Source organism: Ambystoma mexicanum, chromosome 2p (assembly GCF_040938575.1).
Source record: "Ambystoma mexicanum isolate Mex_15411 chromosome 2p, UKY_AmexF1_1, whole genome shotgun sequence".
Lineage (NCBI taxonomy): Eukaryota > Metazoa > Chordata > Amphibia > Caudata > Ambystomatidae > Ambystoma > Ambystoma mexicanum.
The window spans coordinates 1,401,010,879-1,401,025,450 of NC_090923.1; the positions used below are offsets into that span (position 1 = coordinate 1,401,010,879).

Consider the following 14,572-nt stretch of genomic DNA (forward strand, 5'->3'; position numbering starts at 1 on the left):
CCGCCTACCCATCCCATCCCAGCCTCTCCTTCCTCCGCCCCTCCACTCCCTCAGGTTGGGACAGCAACTCTTCTGGCGGAGATCCGGTCGCTCGTCGAGAGCCAGGCTGTGGAGGAAGTCCCAGCCTCCCAGCGAGGCTTGGGCTTTTACTCCAGGATTTTTGCCATTCAGAAGAAGAAACAGGCTGGCCTGAGAATTGTGCTGGACCTTTCCACCCTCAACCTCTCCTTACCCCTACAAAAATGTAGGATGGTTACGCCACCTTTTATAGCGGAGACATTGTGCAAGGGAGACTGGATGTGCTCCCTGGAACTGAAGGACGCGTACCTACATGTCCTGATTTGACAGCCCCATTGTTCTTTGCTACGGTTCAGGACTATGGGCTACCATTTTTAATACAAGGTACTTCCTTTTGGCCTCAACTCGGCCCCCAGGGTTTTACCAGGCTAATGAATACGGTGGCTCCCCTCCTGAGAGCACAGGGCCTCCACATCTACCTATACCTCCCGACTGGCTTGTCAGGGCTACATCTCCAGAAGCGGTTCACCACTCCTCCCATGCCCTTATGAACACTGCACGATCTGGGCTTCTCGCTCAATCTCAAGAAGTCGCAGCTGCAGCCCACGCATACTCTGAAATTCTTGGGCCTCATCTGGGACACATGCTCCGAGAAGGTATTTCCTTTGGAGGACAAGATCTCGGCCATCAAGCGGGCCACATCGCACTTCCTCGGCAGAGAGCTGGCCTCGGCATGGTGGTACCAGCATCTCCTTGGTATCTTGGCGGCGGTCCTATTAGCCGTTCCACACGAGATTGAGGATGAGGAGGATTCAGCTGCACTTCGTGGCATCGAGGAACCAGGAGCGGGGCTCCCAATCCGAGAGGATCAACGTTCCTCCATCTCTCTGCCCGGACCTAACATGGTGGTCCAGGGACTGTAACCTACGGACAGGCCAGCCCTTCCGGCCGCCCTCGCCGCGGGCCACCATTACCACAGACTCCTCGCTCGAGGGCTGGGGAGCCACCCTGGATGATCTATCCGTCCACTGCACCTGGACTCGACATGAGCAGGAATACAACATGAATTGGTTAGAGCTGAGCGCCATCTGGCTATTGCTCAGAGCTTTCTTACCACTTCTCGGGGTAAGGTTGTCCTCATCCAGACAGACAACTCGAAAAGCATTTACTACTTCAACAAGCAGGGAGGCACCATATCTCCTCCGCTGTAAAGACTGGCAATCAGCATGTAGGAGTGGGCCCTGGAAAACGACATTTACCTCACGGCACTCCACCTCCCGGGGGAAGCCAACCTAGAGGCAGACAGGCTCAGCAGGTTGGGAGTGGACAATTACGAGGGCCAGCTAAACGACCTCGTCATTCAGGAGATCTTCAACAGGTGGGGTCATCCCCAGGTGGATCTCTTTGCCACCTGGCACAACAAGAAGTGCCCTCAGTACGCCTCCTGGCAGGGACAGGGCCAAGGCTCCCTGGCCGACGCATTTCGGCTTCAGCGGAACAGCATGAGGGCTTACACCTTCCCACCCACTCCGCTGATTCACAGGGTTATTTTCAAGATCAAGGAGCCTCGCCAACTCAACATCATTCTAATAGCTCCATGGTGGTTGGCCAGGCCATGGTTTCCGGAGCTGCTCAGCTTCACAGAGGTGCCTCCGATTCACCTCACGACAGGCCCAGCACATCTTCTGGGACAACAGGGGGGCAGGGTCATCCACCCTGCCCCACTGAAACTAGCCCTCATAACGTGGTACTTGAGCAGGTAACGCTGCGGCACCTCAGCCTCTCGCAGGCTAATCTGGAAATCATACAGGGCGCAAGGAGCAAGGCTACCAGGGCCCAGTATAAGAGGAAATAGACTAGATTCTGCCATTGGGCAGACTCCATGGAAATCGACCCCCTGGCATGTTCTTTGGATGACGTGCTCTCCTTCTCGGCGCACCTCGCCCACTCTGGTGTGCAGGTGGACACCTGCCGTACATACCTCGCAGCCATAGGGGCTTACAGAAACTCGGAGGAGGGGGATCTTCTCCTCGAATCTTATCAGGAAACATTTGACGGGGCTAGCAAGGCTCTACCCGCTCGTCAAGAGGCTGCGCCCTTTGTGGGACCTCAACATAGTCTTGGGCGCTCTGGTGCACAAACCGTTTGAGCCAAGGGCGCCCGCAGACATCGGGCTGGTCACCATCAAGGCAGCCTTGCTAGTCAGCCTCACCGGCTCAAGTTAAATGAAGATAAAACTAAGGTGATGGTGGTGGGTTGCCCCCATGATCCCACGCTATGGGTGTCCTCCTTTTGGCGTCATCTCTAGGTCCTCTTCCCACCCCGGTTAATAAAATTAAAAATCTGGGGGTTGTGCTATCTGCATCTCTATCTATGGACAAACGAGTCACTGCGGTGTGTCAGGCTGGTCATCTCCAGTTGGAAATTCTGAAGAAGGTGCTACCCTTGATCCCCATCCCTCTATGTTCCCTGGTAGTGGCAGCCATGGTTATGTCACAGCTAGATTACTGTAACTCCTTGTATCTAGCTCAACCCAAGGGTCTGACCCAGCGGCTTCAAATCGTAGCCGCTCAAGTGGCAACTGGCACGCCCTTTGGTGCACACAATTCCCCCGTGCTTCGAACTCTCCACTGGCTCCCTGTGGCCCAGCGGGTCAAATTTAAGGCACTCTGTATAGTGCATCGCGCCCCCCACAACCAGGGCGCCAAATATCTTCAAACCAAATGTACCCGTTACTACCCTACGTGTAGTCTTCACTCTGCCACAGCCGAGCAACTTCTTGTGCCAAGAATCAAACGGTCTCGGGTTGGTGGCCGGGCCTTTTCTATTGGCGCAGCTCTTCTTTGGAATGATCTTCCGCTCGTCATAAAGAAAACTTCAAACTACCTACCCTTTAGAAGGCTCATCAAAACTCACTTATTCTAGGCTTTTGATAGTGACCTGCTCCTCTCTCAAAGAGCAAAGATAATTTTGGGTGACCGTTGCGCTCTAGAAATGATCATAAGAACATCATAACATAACCTTGGCTCGCAGAGTCAGCGAAATACAGGCGCTGGTCGCCTCAGGGCCTTATACTACATTTCACAAGGACAAAGTAGTCCTGCGGACACAACCAAATGCCCAAGGTACCGTCTGCTTTCCACTTGAACGAGTAAATAGTCCTTCCTACGTTCTTTCCCGATCTCAAGGACGAAGCACAGAGGGCGCTGCCCTGCGTGGATGTCAGGCGTGCCCTGCAATTTTACTTGGACAGGACCAAGGGCTTCCGCAGGTCGAATGCCCTGTTTGTCACATTCGGAGGCTGAAGATCAGGCTATCGGGCCTCCAAAGCCTCCATATCCCGCTGGATGGTCTCGCCCATCAAAGAAGCGTACGACGGACAGCACAAGCCGCTCCCGGCCAACGTACATGCCCAGGCAGTCAGGGCCAAGGCAATGGCCATTTCATTGCCACTCCCTCAGCTTTCAGGCGGTTCTGAGGAACCTATTTGCTTAAGGAGGGTCTCCTCTCCACCCTGGGGCTACATTCAGTTGTAATCGCCCATGTAGTAGGGAGGAAATGGGACGGGACGTAAGAGTAATTATAAGTTACTGTAGTGGCTAACGTACTCTTAATCCTCTTTCCTCTATACCTTCCACCATTCTCCCCCCTAATAATACTGGTGTCATTAGGCAATGTTAAATCTATTGTCGACGCGTCAATGAGGACTGAGGTGTGGAGCTGGAGGGCGGAGTCGGGGCACCGCATGCTACCTGGGCCGCACCTCCGCGCGCCTCTACATTTAAAGGGGAAGAAGGTTTTTTCTGGTGAAAAAGGTTCTTTCTCCGTCCCTTGGAAGGGATGCCCATGCAGTATGGAGGAATGGGGACTCACTACAGTGAGTAACTTATAATTTCTAGAGCATTGGGAACAATGTATAATTGGCACTGCTCCTCACCAGCTCTGGAAAAACTGTTTCTGACTCGGCTTCCATAGATTCTGACTGCTTTTTTTTCCCTTTTCTTAGGTGAGGCAAGGTAGGATAACCAGACAGGGGAAGTTTAAACCCAACAGCCTTGCGTATCGAACAAAGACTGGCCCTGTTCTTATGCACAAGTCCACCATTAACAGGCAAGTTCACCTATACAGCAAACTTATCTCTATAAATATTGCATATATGTGCATGTATGAATGTCAATCATTGCACCTTTTTTTGGATTTTCCCTTTCTTTGAGAATCTGTTATTTGCTCTTATGCTGGATTAGGAAGGTGCTTTGAGTATGGTGTATTAGGAGTAGATGTTCACAATTATTTAATTGTATTACCCATCTATTCTCGGGTAATGACAACAATTGATGGCAAAGTTGTACTTTTTTTCTCCTTTAAATTTGTGAGACAAAATATTCAATACAAGTTTGCCTTTTCAAGAACATAATTATTTTCTGATTAAAAGATACATATTTTTTTGATTACTATTAGGATATTTATTGAGCGTAGACCTATGTCAAGAAGCAACAGAGCTTTTAACAATCATAGGGGGAAGAACATGAGGGGAGCAGAGGAACGAGGCAGTGGGGGGTTAACAGGGTTAGGGGGAATTTGTCAACAAGGGATCTACAAGCAACCAGGGGAGGAAACAGTGGGGATCAGATCACCCGGGTCTCATGTAGAGTTGGAAGAGAAGCTATGTGTTAGGGAGGATCCATTCCTTGAAGAGAAGCTCCTTAACTGTAGAAGCAAGGGGTCGAGTTTGATGTTGATAGGACTGGAGGAACAGATAGAGATGGGCAGTCTTCTGGCACTTTCCTTCTGCACATATCCTTACTACTGGTGGATCACAGGCCTCCAGAGATAGTGAGTTTCTCAGTGAGGTTGCTTTGGACTTCAGGGTGGCAGCCTTGTACATGATGCAGAAGGATTTGAAGTGTATACATGCTTGCAGTGGGAGCCAGGGCACTCCCATGAGAGTCTGTGTGATGTCATTGAATTTCAGTCAGTCAAACAACTTTATTCGGACGAAAAAGGCCACCAATACAGTTATGAAGCTGAAAAAACAGTTGAAATACATAATTACAAAACCACAACAAAAGATAAACCACAGGGCGTTATAAATTACTTCCCCCTTCCTAAAAGCCCCCAGACAGAACTTCCGAGCCAAAAATAATTTCCCGTCAGCCCCCGAACCCAGCTATTTCCCGTGGCGCCTCGGACCCAATGCAGTCAAGTTTGCCCCTGAAAGGGGACTGGTGCTAGGGGCAACCCTGATATGGCACGCAGGGACACTGATGGAGAATACGCTAAATGCAGTGTCGCTTTTCCTTGACCACTCAGGGACATTGCATTTTTCTAAGACCGCCCTTGCCATGTGGGGATCCCTCAAGACTAGTTTGACAGTGTCCATATGTGCTATAGGATTGGACAGTCTGGTACATTCCAGCAAAGAGACCCTGGAGACAAAATCCGCATTCCCCCACTGCCCGCAACCAGTGAAGACATTTGTTATGGAGGGCGTCTCTTGGTTCTTGTTTATAGGAGGTCAATTTTGGGACACCATGGAGAAACACCCTAGAGGAGCTACCATCTTCGCGAGGCTGGTACCCAAACAAAGGCCTACATAGACCAGGCATTATGGTGACAACCTCCCTCCCCACAGGGCGCAAGTTTCCCAGAACTCTCGCATTGGGGTTTGGCAATGCTGAAGGTTTAGTCCCTGAGTTTAAAGACCCTGTAATCCCGATGGTCTCCCTTCGTTCGGATAATACTGGGAGAATGACCGCCTCTGGTCCACTCTTCAAAACAGGGGTGGACCTATCCACAGAGACAGGGGGAAGTTCAAAAAGCAAGGGGTTGATTCCCTTGGCCATACCAAGATTCGGAACCCCGGTCCCACCCCCTGAAGAACACATTCTTACCCTCCCCACTTCTCCTTCCCCCTTGTCACCCAACACCCCCTTAATCGGGACAAGTAAGAGATTTTTAACCTCGGACAGCTCCGAGAGCAGGAAAGGGCAGGGGCAACTTGGCGAATTGGTGAAGACTAAGGAGAGTGGGACTGATGGACAAAATCCTCCGTTGGTAGTGGAGTTTGAAGCCCAGCTGGGGTTGGGAGGAGGGGGTAGGCTAACCCCGGGCAAAAAATGACTCCCATTGCTGGGTGGACAACTTGGCAATTCTCTCAGGCCCAAACTAACCATGCCCACGTCTCCAGTATCCAATGTCACATGCTCAGGAAGCGGGAATTAGTGGGCTACAGGAAGGTCCAGTGTCGACTGCAGGGTTTGGGTATCGGGGCCTGGGTCTATGCCCAGGTGTGGATGAGTGGGGGCCAGTTCCAATTCCAAAAGGGAAGCACAAGGTAAAACCGAGAGTTGAGCCAGCGTAACAGAGCCTCCAGTCAACTTTGAGATGCCTGATGAAATCCTCTCACACCTGGTTGACAGTTTGTTCAGAAAGTCAGTAGTGGCCTCACTGTTAAAACCCCCACCGGGAGTAAGCAAGTTGGCAGGATATGCAGGAGCTTCCAAAGAGGGGCTAGACAGACTGATTGTTGGGAGAGGAATCAGCCCCGTACCACAAGACCCAGAGGGACCTGCCAACAAACCAGAAATGTGCAGAACTCGCTCTTTAACTCTCTTTTCTTCGCATACAGTGGTCATAGTCTCACCCTTTCCACAAAGGGTCCCATTCCGTAGTTCATTGCCCTGCGTGACCCCCGAGGTCATACACAAAGTCCCCATCCTCGATCTTCTTCCAATGATGGGCTTACGGTGAGCCACTGGGACCGGGGGACCATGAAGTATTGAGAGAAGGGAGGATTGCGATAGGAAATGGGGGGAGAAAGGGGAGGAAATACCTCCTTCTTCTGGGGCTCCTGAAGTTGTGCTCCGAAGTGGGCCCATCCTCTGATGACTTATACACTAGGAGGCCCTAAGGGTCCACTCCAAAGTTACAAAAAGTTGCTAAATCCGGGGGGTTACCAGGGGTTGGAGGATGACTCATCACACCCCCCAACGCTGAAGGCCCATGGCAGTATGTGGCTCACCTCACAGTCCAGAGCAGCAGATAAGGCCACAGCGGAGCCGCTAACACCCCGCGCCCTTTCCCAGCGGGCTTCACCCGTTCGGGCTGGGGTCCGCGGCGGAAGAAGGTGAAGAGGGCGTGCTCAGGAGTACGGCGTCCCTCCAGGGACAATAGAAAGCAGCGGGCCGCCAACACCCTGCACCTTTTCCCCGCGGGCTTCACCCGTTCGGGCTGGGGTCCGCGGCGTAAGGTGGTGAAGGGGGTGTGGCCAGGACTAGTGCGTCCTTTTGGGGACGATGGAAAGCAGCAGCGGCCCACCATTGAATTTGCAAGGTCCTTTGAGTCATGTTGCTACATGCAGGACACATCTCAGGGTTGCCAGGGTAGTCGCCGGGAGGCCTACCAAAATGGCATGGCATTGGGAGAGGACCAAGGTTTGCTTCTTCCTTGGTATACACCGTTTGTAGAGGAGGTGTCTATCGATGTCAAACCGAAGGGACTTGGCACAGGTGGCTAGCTGGGGTGTGAAGCCCTCAAGGTGCATAGCACAGAGCTGGGTTTGCGAGTTGGGTTTTTTGTGTTCTGTGTGATGTTGAGTGTCAAGTAGGCAGTAGAGCTCTTCCTTCATTGACATGTTTGCTGGGTTGCCAGGAATGTTGCTATTGTAGGGATTGATGTTTTTTGGCATGCCTGATAGACATGGGATGACCAAGTCCATATAGTCTTCAATGAAGGAGATGTACTTGAGTGGACTGTAGAGGACGTGAAAAGTGACTGTGTCCGTTTGGGAGAGCAGGAAGGGTGTGGGCCATGTTTTCGAAAGAGCCAACGGTGGCGGGTTGCCATGATGCATTGTGAATGATGACCACGCCTCTGGCAATCATGTTTGGGTTGTCTTGTAGAATTCTGTAGCCGTTGGCGACGAGGACATCTACGATATGTGTAGAAGTGGATATCATCCAGGTCTCAGTAATGAAGATGGCATTCAATTCATGTGTGGCGTTGAAGTCGGCGATATGTGATACATGGTTGGTTGCTGAGCGGAGATTTGTGAGCATCATTCTTCATGTTGTGTGTTGATGCAGTCTTTGGTAACGTGACACTGGTGAGATTGCTGCAATGCAGTGTCCATGATGTTCCTGGTGAGCAGCGTGGTTGGCAATGAGTGGTTATTGTGGGGATGGGCTTTTGGAAGACGGGGCAGAAGCACATATTCGATGTAGCTTTCCCGATGTTGGAGGAGCAGGGGTTCTGGTCTTCTGTCCTCCTTTCATCTGCCCTTCACTTTGGACACACGGACGAGAGACGCCCATGATCTAATAGCTAAGAAAGGGGAAAAGCTACGCAGGTGTGTGCTGCTTAGGTCTCTTGACTAAGATCCACTTGCATCACTCACCAACTGCAAAGGAAAAGAGGCTGCCTGGAAGGTGCCAAAACTGGTGCTGGGTAATTGTAATGGGTTATTAATACCCAGAGGTCTCTAAGAGCGGACCTGGGGATCAAACCTGTGTTGCTCCTGCAACGTCTTGCTTCCAAGGCGAGCACGTTGCCCCTGTGCTATCCTCCCGTGAAGCAACTGAGTGGCAGGGCCTGGTCACGTGATCAGCAGATTGCTCAAAGATGCTGATATGGCTAGGAAGTAGCACTGAATTCAAATGAATTGTATATCATTAACATTTTCAGTGTTTTAAGTCCCCTAATGAATCTTTTATTAATTCTATTTGACAAGTTGAGGTTTTTCCCAGCTACATTTTTGGCTAGTATATTGAAAACCTGTAAAATAACCTGTTTTAAACATGTGGTTTGCTTGCTCTAGTCTTTAATCACGGGATACTAATCCTACTTGATAGCCAATATTTCAATATTTGTGCAGTTGCAGTGGTGTTCTGAAACATGTTGGAAATAATTAATCCCAGAAAGAGACCCTTTTTTTTTGGGTGACCAAATACTGTAAAACATTGCTGTGAAATTAATACACTTCCTCTTTGAGGGTCCCAACCAACAATCTCCCCATAATAACCTGCAGTCGGCTAAGACGGACCCTCTGTTCTATTTCCCAGTTGACTGCACTGTCCACTGGTAAATCTAGCTGACCTTTAAGTCTATTTGCCTCAAAACGATCTTGCAATCATAAAAAAAACAATAATTGTGGATTTCGGGCCAAAATCTGGGAAAGGAGATGGGACTTAAGTGGAAAGTTGCTGGCAAAATACTAGAGTCTACACAGTGTATACACTATTTGGGAGTTTTGTTTAATAAGTCAATCCGTGAATGGGAGTGGACACACAATGTGATACTTCGCATGAGAAACCTGTCGTCACAAGGTACGAAGTTACACGCTGCATACCGCAAGTCCACATTAAAACCAGTGGTAATGTTTTACCTGCAAAAGGTTCTTCCAACAGTTACCTTCGGTAGTGAAGCAGGTTGCAACATAAACCAAGACTTCTCGACCCTCCTTGAGGGCATTTTTTGCAAAAAGTCCTCAAGCGGCCTTCCAACGTCTCAATGACAGCCATTCGACACGAGTTATGTCTGGATTCCCTTTACGGGACAGTGTTGTGGAAAATGGTAGCTGTATTGAGGAAAATGCATGTACCCAATACGGCCTCTCCCTATCGTATTTTGGCCTGCGCTAATGAGTCTTCTCATTGTGGGCTGCTAAAGACCTGGGCCGATAAAATTGACAAGATCTTAAATTGCGCTGATGTTGATAAAGACACAGTCCTGTTTGATCCTCAAGCAGCAACAAAAAAAAGTTTAAAAGGTGGAATTGGATTCAAAATAATGAAAACCGTAATAAACTAGCATCTTCACTCTACCTGGGAACTGCAGCTTGCAGAATTGACCAGTTACCGCAGTATTTAACTAAATTTCCATTGTGCTATCATAGAGACCAGTTCTTGAGACTAACATTGAACTTATATAAAACTAAGGAAATGTTGTTTTTAAAACGCGACAAAGAAACTCTCAATAACTCAAGTAGATATTTTAAGGTGTCAGTTTAATCATCTAAGCATCTGATTACGGAATGTCTGGAATTAAACTCAAAACGATCAACGCACCTAGATAAATTTGCCCCACTTAGTGGAAATATGGAGGAATGGTGATTTGTGATGCTAGGGGGCAAAAACAAGTTAACGTGTGTGTCAGGGAGAATTCTCTGTAAAGGCTCATTTCCCAAACCTAGTGAGTCCCACAGCAGCTTTGCTGGATTTGTGGGGTTTATTTTTTTCTCCTGCTAAGAGTGAGACTCTTTTACTCCCACTCTTAGACATGATTTGAGGTGTTCCTTTGTCTTTCCATGTGTTTTATGGGCTATGGGGTCTTTTACTCCATTGGGTCTCATGTGTTTTTAAGTGGGTTACAGCACCCTCCGTGCCGTAACCCAGGGGTGTTGTAGCGACCCCCAAACATAGACTCCATACCCTGGGACTGACTACTGTCTCCCAGGGCATGTAAAGTCACCATTGGCTTTACTAGTCCCAAATTATTAACAGAAACAAGTACAAACCATCATTTCGAGGGGATTGGGTCCTCCGACGTATTCCATATCTATGACAGGTAATGTCCACAGCTGTGCTGCTCCGGAAAATCTTTGGCGTCCTGCGTCGATGACGTCGATGCGCCGTCCCCGAGGACCTCCTCCGACAGCCGACGTCACCCGATGTGATAAGTAGGACGCACGACGCCCATAGCCTCTATTTTTTCCGCGAACGTGTTCGCTTCGTGAATCTCGGTGCGCCTCGACTCGTTGGAGTTTGCTGTTTTCAAATTCTCGGTTCGTTGAACCTGTTCGGTTTTTTGTGAAGACCTGTTCGTGGCGATGTCTACTTCGTCTTCAACCCCGCGTCCGGGCTTCAAGAAATGCGGGGACTGTGGGTCCAAGATGTCCGTCACGGAATCGCACGACGCCTGCCTCTGGTGCCTCGGGGAGGCCCACGATACAGATGACTGTGTCGACTGCCAGTCGCTCACAGCAAAGGCCTTGCGGGAACGCAAGAATAAGCTGTCGGTAGGCCGGGTGTCTAAGCCCCAGAATTCGAGGTCTGCGGGGCTTTCAATGGATGACTCGAGGGGCGACTCTCTGCGTCATCGTCGGAAGTCCAGTGGGTCTCCTTCCAGGAGTCGTCTCGCCACTCCTCCGCCTCTTCGAGGCATTCCCGGAAGCGCCGGCATAGGTCGCCTTCCCAGTCCTCTTCCGAGGACTCCGCCCGTCGGCGGGTCGCTTATTCCTCCATGCAAGCGACACCGGAGAAATGGGCTTCCTTCGGGAAGCAGATGCTAGCAATTCTTGAATCGCAGGGCACCGGTCCGTCCGCGCCTCCGAGTGGGGTCGGTCGGCACCGGTCGAGAGACACCGCTCGTACGCCTTCGGGCTCGGGTGGTCGGCACAGCTCGCGGGAGAGGTCCCGCTCGGACATGGGTAGCCGTTCTCGCCATGCCCGTTCCAGGTCCCGGTCCTCGACGCGCTCGAGACCGCGTGATCCTGTGCCATCTTCGAAGAAGACGTCGATGCCTGTGGCGCCGAGGTCGTTGACGGTTTCTCTCGAGGCTCCGCCTCCGAGGGGGTCGTCGGCGCCTAGGTCGTCGAGAGACACGCTCGGAGCTCCGCCGATTCGCTCGACGTCGACGCCTTTTCTGTCGGCGCCCTCGATGCCTTTCGAGGCGGTGGTGTCGGAGGGGCCCCGTGGCATGGGGTTTGCCCCTAGAAAGGCTCTGGCTAAGGTCAGGCACTGCGTTGGTCCCCAGAGGTCTTCCTCTCCACGCCTGGAGTACATTTCAGAGGGTGATGAAGGCTCTGATGTCGGCTTGGTTCCGGTTGCGGTTCCAGATGAGCTTATCTCGGGCCATAGCCAGTTTGATGACCTGAGGCAGTCACTGCATGATGCCAGTGGATTGGACACCTCTCCGGAGGTGGAGTTTTGTAGGCCGGAGCCTGGCACTCATGCCGATTCTTCATATCGGAGCCTTATGTCTCGGGTCACCGAGTATTTGGGTTGGTCAGCTCCCCCAGGGGAGTTCGTTCAGGATGATCTCACGGACATCCTTGATCTCGGTCCCCCCACTGACCCGGTTTTGCCGTTTCATATGGCTCTGCAGAGAAGGGTGGCGGTGGCTTGGACTGCTCCGGAGAGTCTCCCTGCAGTGGGCAAGTCTTTGTCGCGAAAATACCGTCCAGCCAGTAGCGACCCCTGCTACTTGTCCAGGCACCCCACTCCAGAGAGTTTGGTGGTGCAGGCGGCTACGGCCCCGGCAAAGCAGGCGTCGTATCCTACCATCCCTCCGGATAGGGACGACAAACTTTTGACGGCTGGACGAAGAAAGTGTTTTCTTCGGGGGGTATGGCGCTTCAGGCGGCCAACTCCATATGTGCTTTGTCTCGTTTCACACACACTCTGTGGAACTGTGTTGCATTAGCGGCTGAACATATTCCCGAAGGGGACGATTTCCTTGCTATGGTTCAGGATGGCAAGGATGCCATGTGTGAGGCCGTTCAGTCGGGTTTGGACTTGGCAGATTGTGTCAGCCGGTCCATGGCAGCGAACACCGTAATGCGCAGGTTTGCATGGTTGCGGAAGTCTGGGTTCGCTCCTGATGTGCAGTGCCGGCTCCTCAACATGCCCTTTGACGGTGAACACCTTTTTGGCAGCAAGGCTGACGAGAGCCTTGAGAGGTTGCAGACCTCCAAAGCTGCAGCGAAGTCGTTGGGTGCTGCAGTTCGCCAACCTCTGCCTTTTCGTCCTAGGGGACAGCAATGGAGGGGAGGTTCCTTTCGCTATTACTCGTCCTTCAGTAAAGCGAGGGGAGCTAGGAGTCAAAGAGGCCATTGTAAGAGTGCCAGAGGTGGAAACAAAGGTACTCGAGGTGCCAAGGCCGCTCGAGCAGTTACCTCTTTGCCCTCAGGCAACACCGCTACCACTCAGTCATGAGGCCAGGTCCCATGGTTCGCCGGTTGGGGGAAGGCTGGCGCAGCATCTTGTAGAGTGGCAAGCCATTACTTCGGATGTGTGGGTTCTGGCGATCATAACCCACGGCTACTGTCTTCCTTTTCGGCAGAGGCCTCACAACAGTCCACCAGGGAACCTCTCTTTGAAGTGTCCGGATCCGCTCCTTGCGCAGGAAATTCAAGCCCTGCTGGAGAAAGGCACCATAGAACTGGTGCCTGTAGCGGAGAGGAACAAGGGATGGTATTCCCCTTATTTTTTGATTTCAAAGAAAGACAGGGGATTGAGACCCATCATGGACTTGCGCGGTTTGAACAAACTCCTCAGGAAGGACAAGTTCAGGATGGTGACTCTGTCTCAAGTCCTCCAGGCCCTTCAACTTCAGGACTGGTTGGTGTCTCTCGACCTCAAGGATGCTTACTTCCATGTGCCGATCCATCCCAAGCATAAGAAGTACCTGAGGTTCGCGGTTGGCGACTCGCACTTTCAGTTTCGGGTCCTGCCGTTCGGATTGACCTCCGCCCCGAAGGTTTTCACCAAGCTCATGGTGGTGGTGGCAGCGCATCTCGGGAAAGGGGGGATTCACGTCTACCCCTACCTGGACGATTGGTTGATCAGGGGGAGCTCTCCCGAGCAAGTCCTGGATCATCTGTCCGTCACCTGCCACTCCCTTCACAGGCTGGGCTTCTCCCTCAATTTAAAGAAGTCCCATTTGACACCAACGCAGCGGCTCCAGTACATCGGAGCAGTGCTCGACACGTCCCTGGGGCAGTGTTTCCTCCTCAGGTGAGGGCTCTTCACATTCAGCAGATGGTGAACAAGTTTCAATTTGCCCAGGCTCTCCCAGCGTCCGAGTTCTTGAGACTGCTCGGCCTTATGGCATCCTGCATTCTTCTGGTGCCAGAGGCTCGTCTGCAGATGAGATCTTTGCAGTGGGCACTCAAGCTCCAGTGGTCTCAGTCCTCCGGCAGGCTGTCGGACCCTGTTCAGGTGCCGCCCTCGGTAGCCCGGGACCTTCGGTGGTGGGCCGTCGAGGGCAATCTGATGAAGGGGGCCCCATTTTGGCTGCCCTGGCCGGTGGTGACGATCATGACGGACGCATTCCTCACGGGATGGGGAGCTCATGCCAACGAGTTGACAGTCAGCGGTCGTTGGTCTCCGTCGGAGTCCAGACTCCATATCAATCTGTTGGAGCTGAGGCCGTCAGGCTAGCCCTGAAGGCTTTTCTGCCGACTGTGCGTGGAAAGAGTGTCCTGATTCTAATGGACAACACGGTGGGTGGCCATGCACTACCTCAACAAAAAGGGTGGGGCAGTGCCACTTCCGCTGTGCAGGGAGGCGAAGCAGCTCGAGTTCTGGGCCATCCAGCAGGAAGTTTCGATCTCGGCTGTTCATCTGGCCGGAGACGACAACGAGACGGCGGACGCTCTGAGCAGGCAGAGCACGATCTCTCACGAGTGGGAGCTGGCTCAGGAGATTCTCCTGGAGATCTTCGCCCTTTGGGGGACCCCTCAAGTGGATCTCTTCGCCTCCAGTGTCAACCAGAAGTGCGAAAAGTTTTGCTCGCGGGAATTTCCTCCAAAAGGAGCCTTAGGAGACGCGTTCGT

The 14,572-nt window shown here is 51.9% G+C and overlaps 1 protein-coding gene across 3 annotated transcripts in view; it reads left to right on the forward strand.

The window, feature by feature from the left end:
* DHX30 (DExH-box helicase 30) overlaps positions 1 to 14,572 on the forward strand; it is a 1,582,523-nt gene that overhangs the window by 1,416,624 nt on the left and 151,327 nt on the right. For 2 of the 3 annotated variants that reach the window (XM_069645845.1, XM_069645846.1), the window contains one exon: positions 4,025 to 4,132. In XM_069645845.1, the coding sequence (XP_069501946.1) occupies positions 4,025 to 4,132 (108 nt within the window). The remainder of the gene's footprint in view (positions 1 to 4,024; positions 4,133 to 14,572) is intronic. The other variant, XM_069645844.1, reaches the window with a different exon arrangement.